The sequence below is a fragment of the Betta splendens genome, chromosome 24 (assembly GCF_900634795.4).
Source record: "Betta splendens chromosome 24, fBetSpl5.4, whole genome shotgun sequence".
NCBI lineage: Eukaryota > Metazoa > Chordata > Actinopteri > Anabantiformes > Osphronemidae > Betta > Betta splendens.
Genome location: NC_040901.2, coordinates 2,601,430 through 2,617,674, shown reverse-complemented (window position 1 = coordinate 2,617,674; position 16,245 = coordinate 2,601,430). Strand labels below are relative to the sequence as shown.

Below are 16,245 nucleotides of genomic sequence, written 5' to 3'. Positions count from 1 at the left end.
CAATATCTGTTTCATTTTGTGTCAAATTTAATTCAGAGATTCTTTTTACACTTTCCACATAAATGTATTTGTAATATTATGAGTTTTTTTTCCATGCCTGACTTGGGTAAAACAGAATAACCCATAACTATTTTTCTGTTGATGGTTTGGCAGGCATTTTACTTAAAAACAATAATTTAACAATATTAGACATAAGACAGAAATTAAGTGGATTAATTTCTGTCTCTTTTGGTAATTCTCCATGAATGCATTTTGCATCACTAGGTGGCAGCAGAACAACCTGAACAAACAACATCTGACATGATCGACTTTGAAGTTCATGTAGTGAATTTGACGAAAAACTGTTGACTGTTATACATCATAGACATAACAATTGCCTGGGAAAAGACACCTGCGGCATAGAACCTGTGGCTCCCAAGATAAATCTTGAGAGGAAGCTGTTTCTCTGCTGTGAGCTGTTTCCTCATCATCTTCAACAGGGTGCTGGAGATTGTCCCGGCTGTCGTTTGGAAGTAAGCGAAATTTTGGCCAATTTCTATCTATTTTTATTTTTCGTGCTAACTTATCAGCCATAAAAATTAGTCCATCTGGTGTTTTCACACAGTGTAAAAAATCAGCACTGAAAAGCAAATTGTCTAATATTTTTCCAATATTTAATATTCTGTTGAAGAAGATACAGTACATCAAATTGAGTAAAGCCCAGAGTCAGTGTTAATCTAACTAGTTCTATCAGATGTACAGCTTTTTATACACTAAAGTCAAACTTCTTCTTTATTCATTTTAAGGTTAATTAATGAAATCCTTCACCAATTTTGAATGGGCGTTGACCAAAAACATGTTGAGTAATATTTAAGGATGAAAAAACACTCCCCCATATTTTCTATGCAAAGAAATTATTATGTATTCCTCTGTATGCCGTATGGAGGACTATGAGGCTGCCACAGACAGCAGAGAGCCAGCTGCATTGTGCTTCTGCACCATGCTGATAGAAACTCAACTAAATATAACTAAGCACTATACTAAATATATACCGATGCTGGTTTATCCTAGATGAAGTTGCAAATCCTACTGCTGAGGGGGGAACGTGTGTGTTACAGATCATTAGTTTTGTGCTGCATGTAAACAAAGTAGCAGTCGAAACAAGCTTCAGGATGCCAAGACAAACTAGCAAAACACAGCTGGGACAAGATGGTGGAATAAGCACAGAGTAAGTAATATATTCAACCGTTTATTGTTTTAGCCTGCGCTGTTTGAGCACCGTTACGAGCTGCTGCTTGACGTGTTTAGGACATGGGAGTACTCGGAAGTAGGTTTAGCTTACTTTGCTAATGTTGTGCAGTAGCTTGGCTGACGGCAACTCTAATACTAATTCAACAATTAATTTAATTATTTTGTAGATAATAATCAACAGTCGCGTATCGTCACAGAGACTCTTGAACAACTATCTTGTTTTTCCAGCCACTAACAGCAGCTGAAGAAAGGAAGAAGGTTTTGGCTAAATGAACACTGTAATATTCAATATAACCTTTTGTTAAAAAGCAATGTCCAAACGTTGGTCTGTGAAACGGAGGAGTAACATGCCCGGGAAAATCAGGCAAGTTCCAATCACGGGAGGTGGGGAGGGTCGTCTTAATGCAATGATTCTGGGTGTTGTAGGATTTGACCATTTTCAGCCACAACACATAATACTGCCGTTTTCCCTGTTTTTTCTGGACACAGGCCATCAATAGTAAACATTTTTGCACATTTTGGCTAATAAAATATCCAATTCTCATAACACAACTTGCTTTTCAGCGGTGAAGTATCCCTTTAATGCACAAAATGATTTGAATTATGTAATTTGAAAGAAAAAATAAGTAAGTATATTTTTTTAGTCTGTGGTCCTGTTACACTGTTATCACGTCTACTAGTCACATCTACAGTGTGTGTAGAAAATTTATAGTAAAAGCACATTTCAAACAACACCATTTGAATGCATATGTAATGAACAAAGAGTAGAAAAAATGAGTAATACAGGGAACACACTTTGTTTGAGATGTACGTTCTGTAGCACACTGCCACCAGACTGCGTAGCTCTACACATGCTCTTTTCTCTTTAGCAGCTTTTTAAAAGCCAGCTTGAAATCGTCATTAAAGCTGGTGTACAGCAGGGGATTGATGAGAGAATTAATATACCCCAACCAAGTCAGGAAATCTGAGATCAGCTGAGAAGGCTGGAAAACCTGCAAACCCACCAGAAGCTCCTTCAGAAAGAAAGGCAGCCAGCAGATTATGAAGGCCCCAAGGATGAGGCCGAGGATCCGCGCTGCTTTCCTTTCACGGGATGTACATATCTGGTTCTTCTCTTCCTGCCCATCCACATCTGCCTCAGAGGATGGGGCGCGGATGGCGGCCTTGAGCTTTTCTGTAGCCAGCGTGGGATCTGAGTTGGACAAGTCAGAAACACAAAACGTGTGGGAGACACGACAATGGTCTACGGAGTTCTGACTGCCCATGCTGCGGCTGCTGAGGTGCCGAGAGGAGCCACGCTTCTGATACAGTGTCTTTGCTGCGTGGTAAATCCTGTAGTATAGGATCAGAATGACCATCATGGGGATATAAAACGCCCCCAGTGTAGCGTATATGGTGTACCCCAGGTGGTCGTGCTCTATGACGCACTGTTGGTGGCGGATAACTCTGGGCCTTTGCCTCCAGAACAAAGGTGGCATAGAAATAAGAACTGAGATGACCCAGACTGTGGCCACCATGAGAGCTGCCCGGCGGGCCGACCTTTTGCGAGCGTATTCAATAGCTTTGGTGATAGCCCAGTAGCGGTCCAGGGCTATGACACACAGATGCAGGATGGAGCATGTGCAGCAGGTCATGTCCATGCTCAACCATACCTCGCACACCACCTGACCCAGGGACCACGTCTCCATGGTGATGTAGAGGATGCTGATGGGCATTACGAGGAGTGCCACCAGGAAGTCTGTGACCGCCAGAGAACAGATGAGGTAGTTGGCAGGCAGGTGCAGCTTCTTGGTGGTGCAGATGGCGAGGATGACAGCCCCATTTATGAGTGCTGTAAGGAGGGTGAGGAGGCCGAGCACAATAACCACCACTGCCATTCCGTCTGTGAACTGGATTACATGCAGGGTGCTGGCAGGTGGACCCGTGCAGTTAGTGACGTTAGCTCCTGTGGTGCTGTCCCCTGGGTGAGTCTCCATTTCCCAGCTATGGACCAGGACTGGCTGTTCAAATGCAAACCTGAAGGGCAAAGCAGACCAGTCCTAGTTTAGACGCCTAAATACAAAGACCTGCTGATGAAGAGCAAGACATGATGGTCTGAAACCCAGCATTCAGTGAAAGAAGGATAGAACACAGGCGTGGCCTCTGACTGAGACCACATGTCACAAACAGTGATCAGATGGGATTGATTACTTGGTGTGTGTCACAGTAGAAGTGGAAGAAAGAAGTGAATTGTGGAAGAAAGAAGTGAATTGTCCGCTGTGTCCAAGGTTGGTGAGTCATGAGTTGGATGGAGCCAGTGAGTGTGTGGAGGTGTGGGCTCCTGCTGTCTCTACTATGAGGAGTTAAATGGAATACTATGAGGAGTTAAATGAGCTGTGTCTAACAGCTCCTTCATGCCCTGTCCTTCTGAAAACCCAGACAATAACTCATACACTCATATCTAATATCAAGTTCTGATGGTATTTGAAGGACTGGAAACAAGGCTGCAGGAGACATGTTTAAACCAGACTGTCCCTCCATCTTACACACAGAGGAGGCAGATTATTACATATTATCTTTGCGTCAGGTACGTGTCTAATAAACAGAATCATTAAAGGCTTCCTGCCTGTGAGTCCCATCTGCTTTAGGCCGTTAGCTGCTTCTGTCATGGATGGGGCCAGTCCCATGTGATCACCCCTCATAGGGGGACAGTACCTCATATGCCCCAGGAAAAGGTCAGAGGCTGCTAATGTTTTTAAAGTGGTAGTTACATCATCACTTGTTTTCTTTAGTTTAGTATGAAGTCTTTTTATCTGCACCAGAGACACTGAGCTTTCAGAAAACTGATCAATTAAACACAGGTGAAAGCAGCTGTGGTTTAACACTGAGATATGTCACAACGAAAGAACAAACCTGATCATAGTACAAAACCAGACCAGAGGACCAGACCAGAAACATAGTGTCTTGAGTCAAAAGAGAGAGTTGTGCATTGGTGAAACTATTACACAGAAGGATGGCCCAGGACACATGGAACAACAAATCAAGCCCAGTCTCAGCAGAGGATCTCCATCTGAAGGACAAAGGCATTGTTAGAGAGCAACAATGTTGAGAAGAAATGGTTTGTGAGAGGAGTGAGGGAAGCTTTGAATGTAGAAATTAATGCGCACACTTCGAGGAGTCTAAAGAGGAGGCCTCAGACACAACCTGTCTCTGGTGCCCTTGCATCTGCAGCTGTAACGTAAAGAGAAAAAAGAACCACAACTCTGGTTTGAGGCAGTGTGAGCTACAGCTGGTTACAAATATGTCACATTAAGGTCACACTTTTATCTGATAAAACTTATTCTTAGGTTAATTACATGAACTACTTTCACACATTAAGTGACACCAGATAAAGTTGTTGTTGAGCAGAATTAACGTCCACATTACGCTGACAAACATTACTTCACTACAGCATAATGTCGTTCCAACCCAAATAAATCAGAATGAACAGCTTAATGTTCAACCTAAGCTAGTTAAAAACACGGAAATGCCTTCCATACATTATTTTACACATGTTAACATGTAAACACAAGTTAATGTTAAGGTGCTTCATTCAGTGAGGTGAACTGCACCAGATGTTGCTGCTGTTAAGTACATACGACACTGAAGAAGATGATGCAGCTCCACAGAGGATGTAGTTCAGACTCTGATGGAGTCTGAACTACCTAACTACTAAAGGACCTGAGCTCTAAATCACTGCCACCGTGTGGATTATTAATCAACTGTCATCGCACCTGCTGATGGATGACCTTTCCACAGCGAAGCCTGCAGACAACGACAACGTTTAGACGTGTCTGCAGTGCAGGCATCAGTGCGCTGCTCAGCTCTACCTTTGGAATTCACTCATGACTAATATTTAGGCCACTTCATAGGGACATAAAGGCAGAGCAAGAAAGTGAGAGAGACTTAATACAACCACATCTGGAGCAAACAGTCTGACAGCCAAGTGAGTAGAACACTGGACAGAGTCAGATGTCGTTTTATCTCATTTCACATTTAGTTAGATGCTTTGACAAGCAGGTATTACTGACACTCCATCTTTATACAGCAAAGAGCTGGACTGAGGCTCCATTGGTCATTAGAGGAAGCACCTCTACTAAATAGACGTGGAAAGGTGAGGAATCATAAAGCAAAGAGGGCAGACAGAGGTCTGCAGCCAGATGGACCACCTCTGTAAAATGCTCCTGTTACTCCTGTTACACTGGTGACTGAGGCCTGGCAGGGTGACAGGCTGTAGGCTACTGCAAAGCTCGCATGTCCATGACATGGAGTCAGGATAAAAACACCTCCACGCCTATAAAGTTACATCAGTCAAACTACCTGCAATGGAGAATTTTAAAAGGGTGACACTGGTAGTTGTACTTAACTAATAATGTTTCAAACAATAAACATCTTCATGAAGGTACAAGATGTTGGTGCAGCTGTAAATAGTGAGCTGGAGCGTGGATATGTTGTGTTTATGATGCATTGAACAGTCTATGTGCATCTGTTGGAGCTGGCCTCATTCAGCAGCAGGAACTTCAGGGCTGGATGTGGGGAGTAATGCAGATTCAACACAACACACCCACACACGGATCATTTGCATGTGTTAAACTGGTTGATGGAGAAACACTAGAGGAGGACGATTGTGACTAGTGGGAAGTGTTCGCTTGGCATCTGCAGCTTGATGGAGACCGAGGGCTACAGGCCCTTTAAAGGGTTGAAGATCTGTCTCCAGCCATGTTGTGGCTCACATGCAGCGTCTGCCTTATGTGTCACAGATGGATCTACTATGGTGGATCCCCCTCAATCGATGATGACACATATAAATCCACCTGACGAGCAGCAACGTTTCATGGTGATATTCCCCGTCAGGCCCTGGAAGCGCTGACAGTAACCAGCCTCATCAGCAGGAACCACCACACCGGCTGCTTCCTCCACTCAGCGAGACTCTGATGACAATCACATTAGTAGGAAACAGTGAGTTTAGTGAGACGAGTGAGAGCAGGAACCTGCAGTGGATGAAGGCGAGGATGAGGACGACAAGATGAACAGCTCGCCACTGATGTGTGGGCCTCGATCGAAGAAATAAAGACAAGTGCCGGTGGCTGACTTGACTCAGGATGCTCCATGTGCCCAGTGTCAGCAAGCAGGCGGCCACTTTCCACAAATGACTGAACGTTTGAAGGGCGGGTGCAGCTGGAGCTTGGTATGATGGTATGTTTGGCACTCGAACATCTGGCGGCAGAGGAGCCACATCACACCTGCGCCTCTGCTTTCCTGCCATGTGGTCTCCTACTAAGCTTCTAGACGTTTACAGTCCCAACATCAGCCTCACATCTTTGCTGCTTAACTTTACACACCCGCATCCACACACCGCTATAACACACTTGTATAATATGTGTATAGTTTGTTGAAATATTTGAAATTTGGATTTCATTAATAAGCTTGTTATTTTTACACTGCTTACATTTAATAATTAGGTTTTAGAGGTTTGACTCCTGTTGATGAATATTACGTGAATACGCGTTTGAGGGCATCAAACCAAAGTGAAACTTGCACCTACCACAAAACAACAGTGATTCACATTTACACAAACATGAATGATGCACAAATTGTTTTCTTTTCCATTTGCAGTTTTCTTTTTGAATTAATAACTCTATTGGCCCCAGTTTGTCTCCCTCTTTGTCCACCAGTCATGTTATTTACTGGTGGAGTGAAACCTCACTGGAGCCAGCATTGCTCTGACTGAAGATCTACGTGAAGAAAAAACAAGACTTATGATTTTGTAGCCGTTTTTTATGTGTGACCAAAAAGGTCATCAGTGTTTAAAAAACATGTAACTTCTACATACACGACAAAACACAATATTTAAAAAATACAAAGAAAAAGAAACAGTTCTGACAAAAGTCATGCCAGCATCTGTAACACAGCCAAAAGGATCAGCAACTGAAAAAAACGCCTAAAATGTACAAAAATGACCGAGGCTGTTTATGAAGCCATTTGATCCTTTATGTTCTGTAGGTCGCGGTTGTTTTAAGTCGTTGTCAGGCAACAATCGAGATGAGAGAGAACAGAGGCTCTGGTGATGCAGGCATCCGCTGCAGGGAGACACGGACGGACAGGAAGTCCGAAAGACAGACAGACAGACAGACAGACAGACCGGGGGGCTGGGGTACCTGTAGCCTCACAAAGCGTCCTATTCTGCCGCATATCTCCGTTCACCCGGGTCCAAGTTTACTTCACTTACCGATAACGAACCTCCGTTCTCCATCTTCTCCGTTCTCCAATTCACACAAAGCATTTAAGGTAGGTGTCCGTGACGCTTTGTCCGCACGAGACATAAAAAGTTGTGCTGACCATCCGTCATTTTTGCGCCGATGCGCAGGGAGAAGTTCCCGCTGCTCTGCCGCCGCCGCCGCCGCTGCCTTCGTACTCCGCTGTCGCCTTCACTGCCCGTCGGAAATGTTGTCACAGCCTATGAATTCAGCGTTCACCAACAGGTGAACAGGTTCAGGTCCGGGTCCGGCAGACTAACGGTGCACCCAAGAACCCACCAGGTGCCTAATAAAGACTGTAGTACAATAATTTCGCCCTTTGTATAATATTCTACAAATAAATTCTATAAGGGGTAGCCGTCCTCTTTGATGGTGCTTTTATTTTTAATTGTCATCATAATAAGATGATTACAAATAATACTATCAATAACTTACTCCTTTCTGAACATTATTGAGACATGTTGTCTGTGGTGCCTTTTGAAGGAGCTGGTGAAGATGAAGGTTGGAACTCATCCCGAGCCATGATGTCATGTCCACTGTGCCTCACAGGCGAGTTTGTATGTTGGAGGTCAGGATCTGTTCACAGTGGGCACCGTGTTCACAGGATCACATATATGATACACAAAAATATGACAATTACTGTGCGTGTGAATTATGTTTTAATAATTAGATAATTACCTCAGGTTTGAATGAGCCACACCAGAGGAGCTGAGTCCTTGAGCGTGTTCACTGGCTGCAGCAAATTGAGACTTCTGTGAAAGTGGGACATCGAGGACATTTACATTATTAAAACAGCAACGTGACCTTCTGTGAAGCTTGTAGCCTAATATTGTGTGACAAGAAGAGAAATAACATCATTATATTAGTGAGTGGCTTCACCTGTTCATTAATCAGTGTCAGTATTGCAGGTCACGTGACACTAACTGGCTTCTTTCCTGCCGGTGAATTTAATAATGCTCTGTGTCTGAACAAGGACAAAACTCAGTGATGGACTTCAGTCCTCAGAGTAACCAAAAATGAAGCAATGACTGACTAATCATTGTTCTAATGATGGCACTGGCCTCTTGTCACCTGCACACTAGAGGGTCAGAAGACCTCTGTGATCTCACAATGGTTTGGTGACTTAACATGCACAGCATAGTAAAGGTCAAAGGTCACGTGATTGCTGCTTTATGTTGTCAAAGTGATCTAACAACCTTCAGGTCACTTCAACCCTTTGTATGCTAATGAGCCTGTGCATGAATTTGAGAGGCTGGATGTGGAAGGTGCTATTGCTTGAGTCTAAATCACATCCACTCATTGTTTACATGCATGCGTACGTCACATACGTTCAGACGCAGACACAGATCACCAGCTGTGTTTCAGGAAAAAGGTAAAGCTACATTAACTGAAACATGCAGCCATAGAAACATCTGCTAAAGCTCAAACACTGCAGTAATGGAATTAACCTCACTGCAGACTAGAACAACGTCATCTCACTAAAATGACTACATTTATTGAAAGGGAACCAAAAAAAGAGGGTGAAGGAAAGAAAGCACAGTACCCAGTCTAAGTCTAGAATCCAGCATCAGGTTGGGATTAGTCCATGTCTGTCATCTGTTTAAAACCAACACTTCATACATTGAGTGCCTTTTCTTTTTTAACATCTTTCAGCCAGTTCCTCTGTAAAAGCTCACAGTAGTTCAGCGTTAGCGCTACGCTAAGGTCTCACCTGAAGGTATCAAACACAGAAGCTATAAACGTGGAAAAAAAGAGACTAGAGACTTTAAGACTGAAATTACCGGTGCGTCATATGAATAAGCTCCAGACCCGTCAGCCATGATGCAAACAGTTTCTCCTGAAACACGGATCAAGCAGACAGTTCACCTCCATAATCACACAGCAGCAGGAGCAGCATGAGGGGGCCTCCAGGTGTCAAGGGAAATGAAATGAAGAAATTGAGGCGGGTGAAATCGATGAAGAGTCCCTGTCATTACTGACACACACGCACGCACGCACGCACGCACGCACGCACGCACGCACGCACGCACGCACGCACGCACGCACGCACGCACGCACACACACACTGCTAGCAGCCTTCTCTCTGTTGATGGATATTTACTTCTGTTCTATCTGAACACAATATTGGTGCTGGTTTCTGTGTGTTAATATTAATGATATCAGATGGATCTCCTCGTGCAATTTATCAGTCTATTGAAATGACAGTTTTAGACACTTGGCTGCTTGGTGGAATCTGTGTGTTTAGGTTTTGTCAGCTTTGTGCAGCTTCGGCCTGAGCTCTGGAGTGAAATCACCTCTGCCACGTCTAGTCCTCGCTCATCATCGACATTCGAACATTTAAGTGACTTCACAGTTCTGTCCACATCCATCGTGCTCAGCCAAAAAGATCCAGCGACTCCACAGTCATTATCAGCGTCCGCTGTGTTTCCATGGAGACAAAATCCCATTTCACTTGCTCACAGAAACCATCACAGCCCCACTGTCCACAGCAACTCTGCCAATCATGGCTCCTGTGAGCAAAATGCCATGACATCAGTGAGAAAAACACACTGTCTTCAGGAGCTCAAATCCTGGTTTCATGCTTGTAGTTTAAAAACGGTAACTATATGAAGCAGATGTTATCTCTCCACCTTTGCTTCACATTTAACACACTGTGGTTTAGTGCAAGGACAGCTTGTGTTTTAATGGCTTAAATGTACATGATCACTGTCACTAATAAATAATGTGCCACTGCTACAGTCCTTCATACAGGACAAGGTTCAGCTCCTCAGCTCTTCTTTGTTGGAAATAGACAAAAGAAGACACGTGTTTCCACAGCATGGATGTGTGTGGACACACCTATGCCATGTGTAATGGCTGGAAACAGAAGGAACATCCCATAATGAACTGTCTGCGGATTCCATTCTTTTGGTCACCTGCTTTTTAAACCTACCTCTCTCATCCAAATTGCTGTCACGTCTTCCTGCCTCATTACTGAACTGTACTCATCACTCATTCATTTTCTCTTTGAACTTTGCTCTGTATGATTTATTCATCCACCTCTACTTTTCCTCCCACCTTGTTTCCCCAGTCGAGAGTTGTGATTAATTGTGTCTCCCAGTGGAGGTCCTTGATAAAGATTTCATTAGGCTTTACTGAAGCTCGAGTGGGTTCATCAAGTTTAGATGATTGTTCCCTCCTTCTTGATTCTAAATAGACCCAAGTCAAAAGATGAAGGGCAGTTGGTGTGTACTGAGGCAGGCAACAGGATTAAGGATCATGTCTGAAGACTGGAACTGAGGATACCACAGCGTCCTTTGACCTGTTGGGCATGACTCTTCTCTAACACAGAGGGCCAACAGGAAGACTGGGGAAGGATTAGTGACGATAACTCAAACCTCAAACAAGAAAGACGTCCTGGAGCAAACAAACATTTCATTTGATCGCCATGTCAATATGTTGAAGTGTCCTGCTCCTGGCATCTGCATCAGTTTGTAAATGTGAGAGTGCATGGGTGAATGAGATGTTAGTGTAAAGCGGTTTGGACACCCTGAAAGGGAAAACAGATAATCAGGTAAATGTGCCAGGGAGGATGATATCCTATGAGGGAAGGATGACAGTGATTGGGCTTTTAGCTAAAGGCCATCCATCCATCCATCCATCCATCCATCCATCCATCCATCCATCCATCCATCCATCCATCCATCCATCCATCCATCCATCCATCCATCCATCCATCCATCCACCCACCAGCAGCTCTGTGTCTAAAAAGACAGGTTCCTATAAAAAAGATGACAATGTTATTTTACAATAGGGAACATAATCAGTGACTGGGTTATGTTTCAAATTTTATTGTAACAACTTTCTTCATGATCGGCAGTAGTATGGAGAGAGAGAGTCCATCTGAAAACTCTGTGACTGATTGTTTCTCTGCTCGTCATGGTTTTGTCATGGATCATATGTTTAAATGTGGTTTGTTTTTTCATTTCTGGTTTATTATGGTATTCCCTGTTTTTATTCCTGTCTTAGTCCTTGTTTTTCTTATCTTGTTACGTGAGTCACCAGCCTCAGTTTTCACCATGTTCAGTGTTGCATGAACTCACCTTAGTCCAGTGTTCGTTTGATTAGCCAACCTGTATATTATCCAAGCCTTGTCCCTGTCTGGATCTTCGCTGCAACGTTCTTTTATTACTGGATTTCTGCCTGCTGATGAGTGATTTTGTAATAAAAAACTCTTTTATATTAAGTCTGTTTCTGAGCTGCGCATTTGGGTCCTGGTTCCCACATGTCCCTGATTTTTTATTCGTTCTCAGGCCTCTGTAGGTTTTACTGCACTCTATCTGTATATTACACACTTTTGTTTATTTATTATTTTTACTTTTTTGAACTTGAAATTCATGCGGAAACCCTTTGTTTCAACATGTTGAGTTCTGTTAACATAGGATATCAACTGTATTTAATTGTAAGAAGAAATCAGTAGATCAGTAGTTTGACTGTAGTTGTGTGGAGTAAGTATTTTAAGTTAGGAGGAGTTATTACTAATTAATAACTATAAATCCTTTTTTCATCATATGTCACACTGCTCAACCCATGATGTCGAGGCCCTGACTTGACCCGTCCCTTCCCCAGTAAGCTCAGTGAATCCCCACATTCAAACCTGTAGTAAATCAGCTGTGTCTCATCCGCACAGACCTCATAATAGTTTAAACCACGGGCTTGACAGCAATCTGTAATGATAGTTGGCCCAACCACAGTCTGAATATTGGAGTTAGCTTCTCTCCTCCATCCAGCTGTGATTCATTCTGATGTCATCTGTTGCTTGTGGATCACAACATCCAGCGTGAGCATATGGTCTTTATTAGTAATACCACGTTTAAACCTGTAAAGCCCACACCAGAAATTTATATTTTTTTTAAACTTTCTGAAAAAACAACAAAAAATCTCAAATATCAGTTTATTTTTAATTTGTATCATATGAGATACATCAAATCACAATGCTAAAAAATGTGTTCCTGAAAACCCCCTGGTTAATCATTTGCTGCAACCTGGAGCAAGTATCTAATTGTATACATTGGGTATCTGAAGAAAAACAGTCTCACACTGATGCTGTAAAAGGCTTAAAAAATAATTTATCATATATGATATGTTTGCCGTTACAGGGCTAGTAGCCCTATAACGGCAAACATATCATATATGTTTCTGCTACAGTAGAAACTGCAGACCTGCAGCGAATAACTGATGGCATTAGAAGTAAAGATGATGATACTGGTGCATGTTGCCAAATATTTTTCTGCTCAGTGCAAAACCATGTTTCATTTACTTCACTGAATCATTTTCCCTTAGTATTTATTTTAAAGCCAACATAGATGTCAGCACCGAACAGAGCATCGGATGGTGTGATGGGGTGAGAACTTGACAACATGAATCTCTGTTCCCATCTACGCCTCAGCGAGGTTGGCGGTGAGTACTAGTGGTGTTGGCGTCGACGTCTGCTAGCTTGGTTTCAGCTAATCTAAAGGTACCTTGCTCTTGCAGTCAGCTCACACAGCAACACACACTTCTGACACCATGTTATGCTTCTGTCTAGTACGATACCCTTGTCACCTTGACGTGGGTTATAAGGCATTCTCTCTGGGGGAACAAATACACTTAGAGACAAGGCTGTGGATCAGGTCCGGTCTTTACTGTCATTCCTTAACTCTACATTCAAGTACATTCGCCACTCTCTTGTGCCCTCAGTGGCCCACACCATTATTGCACACACAGGTCAGTATAGTCGAGCACTGACTGCTCGCTCTGATCTATCACAATTGTGATTCTGTGTTATCCACACTTTCCCCTCGTTAATGGTAGAGACTGAGGTTCACGCAGTTCACACCTTCACTTTTCTGTCAGGAACATGAACGTTTGATTGCTTTTGGACATTTTTAGTGAAGACTGGACCAAATCTTTGTACCTTGTCAGCAGAACAAAATTATGAAGCAAGTTGATTTAGTGATTTAGTCTTGAGTTTTGAAATCAATTAGCTGCTCATGTTGTCATGACGATGATGCTCAGACTGTAGATGTGCAGCACTGGAGTCAGCAGAGCTTCATGGTGTCTCTGTCATCAGTGACTCTTGTTGATCAAGGTTTTCCTCTTGCTGTCACCATCGTTGTTGTGAATCAGCAACAAACCGCACCAGCCCAACGTGAAGTTCTTCACTGATGGGATGACTACGCTGGTTTATGATGCTCAGCTGGAAGTAAATCCTTAGTATTTGATTATCCTGCTGACTTTTCACATTACAGCTTGTCAGCAGAGATTAAACGCTCCCATATTCACAGAGCCTTTCAAGTCATCTATCTCTGCTTGTCCTTGAGCGGCTCCTTCCTTGTCAACTACATAAATCTTATGCACCATGCTGCTCATACGCCACCACACACAGCACAATGTCATGCAGAGTCATTTGAAGTTCCTTCTTACTGTATGTGAGGTGGCAACTGCAGAACCGCAGTGCACATTTCAAAGGATGGTTTTGATTAAAATTTAGTTCAAAACTACCTCGAAGAAGCGGGTTACACTTTTACCAAAGCAATATGTTTATAGCGTTAGGATTTAATGATACGAAAAAAACTAAATCTGTCCCATCTTCCACCCGGGGTATGTGGATCTGTGACCTGGGTGGTCTCTTTTTTGCTGACCCCCACCAATTGCTGGCCTTGTGCTGCGGGCCCGGTGTGGTGCCAGGGGATATGGTCGGTCTGATGGGGTAGGCCCTGCTCCCCTCGTGTAGGGGTGGTGGACTTGGGGTGGGGCCCCACTCTGGGCGTAGGGGCATCTCCTGGTGGGCTCCCTAAGGACCGTGGGTCCTCGGGCTCCATTCTCTCAGGCCGGCCCTCTGACTAGGGGGAGTGGAGGACAGCGTTGACCCACGGTGGCCCACTCTGACCTCGGATGCTGTCTCTGTGGCTGCTGCAGCTCTGCCAGGGGGGCTCTGTGTGGGCGGCTTGGGTCGCAACACCTGCCCTCCTGGAAATGAAGGCGTGTGGGCTCCCTGGCTGCTAGAGTACTCCCCTCCGCTCATTGGCTGGGTGTAGTGGCCGAGCTCCTCACATCACCCTGACTTTCACAAGTGGCATTGGTCATGCACCAACGTCTGCCTCACCCTTTGGGTGAACAATGCTAAGCTACAGCTTTACTAACCTTGTAGTGGTTAGTAAACCTGAGCTAAAAAACAGGATTTCGAAACCTAACTGTAAGTATTACTGATACTTATCACTACCAATATCAATAATGTGTAAATATGGAAATTGTGATGGTGTATGTCATAGCTATTATTAAGTGGTATGAGATATGTATAACAATGCATATGTGTATGTATATGATATATGTATATGTTTGTATGAGTATGTGCACATACCTTAACACTATTATGGACATTAGTATTAATCTCCAAGGTAAACCACAGTACAGCAGTTGTTTTGTTATGAATGTGTCAGCCTAAGGTACATCCCTATTTATTTAGTTTGCTTAACTGATTTGCTTGGTTTCAGCAGCTGGTTGCACCCCCACCCATCCACCCCCCCATCCCGCACACACACCCCAAAGCAAAAACTCAACCTGTCCACCAACACAGCAACATCACACATATTTAAGATTGACTAGAAAGAAAATAAAAAGATCAAAGGGGAATAAAGAAAAGTAATGCGATGCAAAAAGAAAGGTGAAACAAGTTTTGAAGATACAAGGGATCCAAATTCAACTAAGGGTTCACTGATTAGAGCTTCTAACTATTTGATTTGGAATAATTCTAAATTTGAGTTAACTATACTCTTCTCTTTTCATCAAGCTCAAAGTTCCATCACAATATAACACAATACACGTTTAACGATCACTTTGGCACTCATTTAAGCATAGAAATCAGAATAGGTAAACGGCAAAATAATAGCTTAGGATTATTAAGGCTTTATGTCCTTTAAAACACTGTAACAAGTTAAATGTTATGTAATGTGTCACTGTCTAACACTAAGTAAAAACAATAAAACATACACATATAACCATCAGAATCAAAATCACAAATTATAAATGGCCTAATCTAAACATCACTAACTAAACGATTGTAGCATATACAATACATACACATTACAGTACATTGTATTATGTACAACACAATAATGACGTTGGTAACAACGTGGGAAAAGGTCCTATAAACCTGGTCGCCGATTTATGACTCTCAGCCCTCAAAGGAATGTCTCTGGTATCCGGAAGCGTTGCAACACCACCTTCAAAGTGCGTCCAGTTCCCAGTTGCACCACTAGGTGGGAGTTATGACACAAATGAAGCACCTGCATCCTGAATCTCTGAGGGACAAAGAGACAAGGGACAAGCGAGATGGAGCTGCATTACCTTGGTGGGTGGAGGCAATCTGCCTCTCGAGCTCCAGTAGACTGGCTCTCAACTGCACGGTTGCCAGAATGTAGTCGGGAAAAAGTGTCAGCCTTGTTATTTTTTGTAATGAGCCTGAAAGACAAGGTTAATGAAAATCTCTCAAAGAAAATTACCAACCTGGCTTGTCTGGAGTTCAACATCTTGGCCAATCTTACTGTAGGTATTGCAGGTATTGTTGTCTGTGAGTACAATAAATGATATTCAGATCCCTCCAGCCAGTGTTTCCATCCCTCCAGGGCCAACTTTACTTTAAGCAGTTCTCTGTTGGCATCGGAATTTATCTCCAAGGAGAAGAGCTTCCTTGACAAGAAAGCACATGGATGTTCCTTGG

At 43.2% G+C, this 16,245-nt stretch overlaps 1 protein-coding gene and 2 long non-coding RNA genes across 3 annotated transcripts; 1 reads left to right on the top strand and 2 right to left on the bottom strand.

The window, feature by feature from the left end:
* Nucleotides 1–663: 663 nt before the first annotated feature.
* LOC114849468 (5-hydroxytryptamine receptor 1E) lies at nucleotides 664–7,630 on the bottom strand. Its single transcript, XM_029140952.3, has 2 exons — nucleotides 7,478–7,630; nucleotides 664–3,246 (listed from the first exon to the last, which is right to left on the bottom strand). Exon 2 carries the CDS (start codon nucleotides 3,204–3,206, stop codon nucleotides 2,076–2,078), a length of 1,131 nt encoding a protein of 376 aa, XP_028996785.1. The 5' UTR covers nucleotides 3,207–3,246; nucleotides 7,478–7,630; the 3' UTR covers nucleotides 664–2,075.
* Nucleotides 6,449–8,145, top strand: LOC114849469 (uncharacterized). The gene is made up of 3 exons (XR_003784624.3): nucleotides 6,449–7,536; nucleotides 7,616–7,787; nucleotides 7,989–8,145. It is a non-coding gene; the product is annotated as an uncharacterized LOC114849469 (long non-coding RNA).
* On the bottom strand, nucleotides 7,884–9,701 carry LOC129603697 (uncharacterized). The gene is made up of 3 exons (XR_008693837.1): nucleotides 9,287–9,701; nucleotides 8,184–8,257; nucleotides 7,884–8,081 (listed from the first exon to the last, which is right to left on the bottom strand). It is a non-coding gene; the product is annotated as an uncharacterized LOC129603697 (long non-coding RNA).
* Between the last annotated feature and the right edge of the window lie 6,544 nt (nucleotides 9,702–16,245).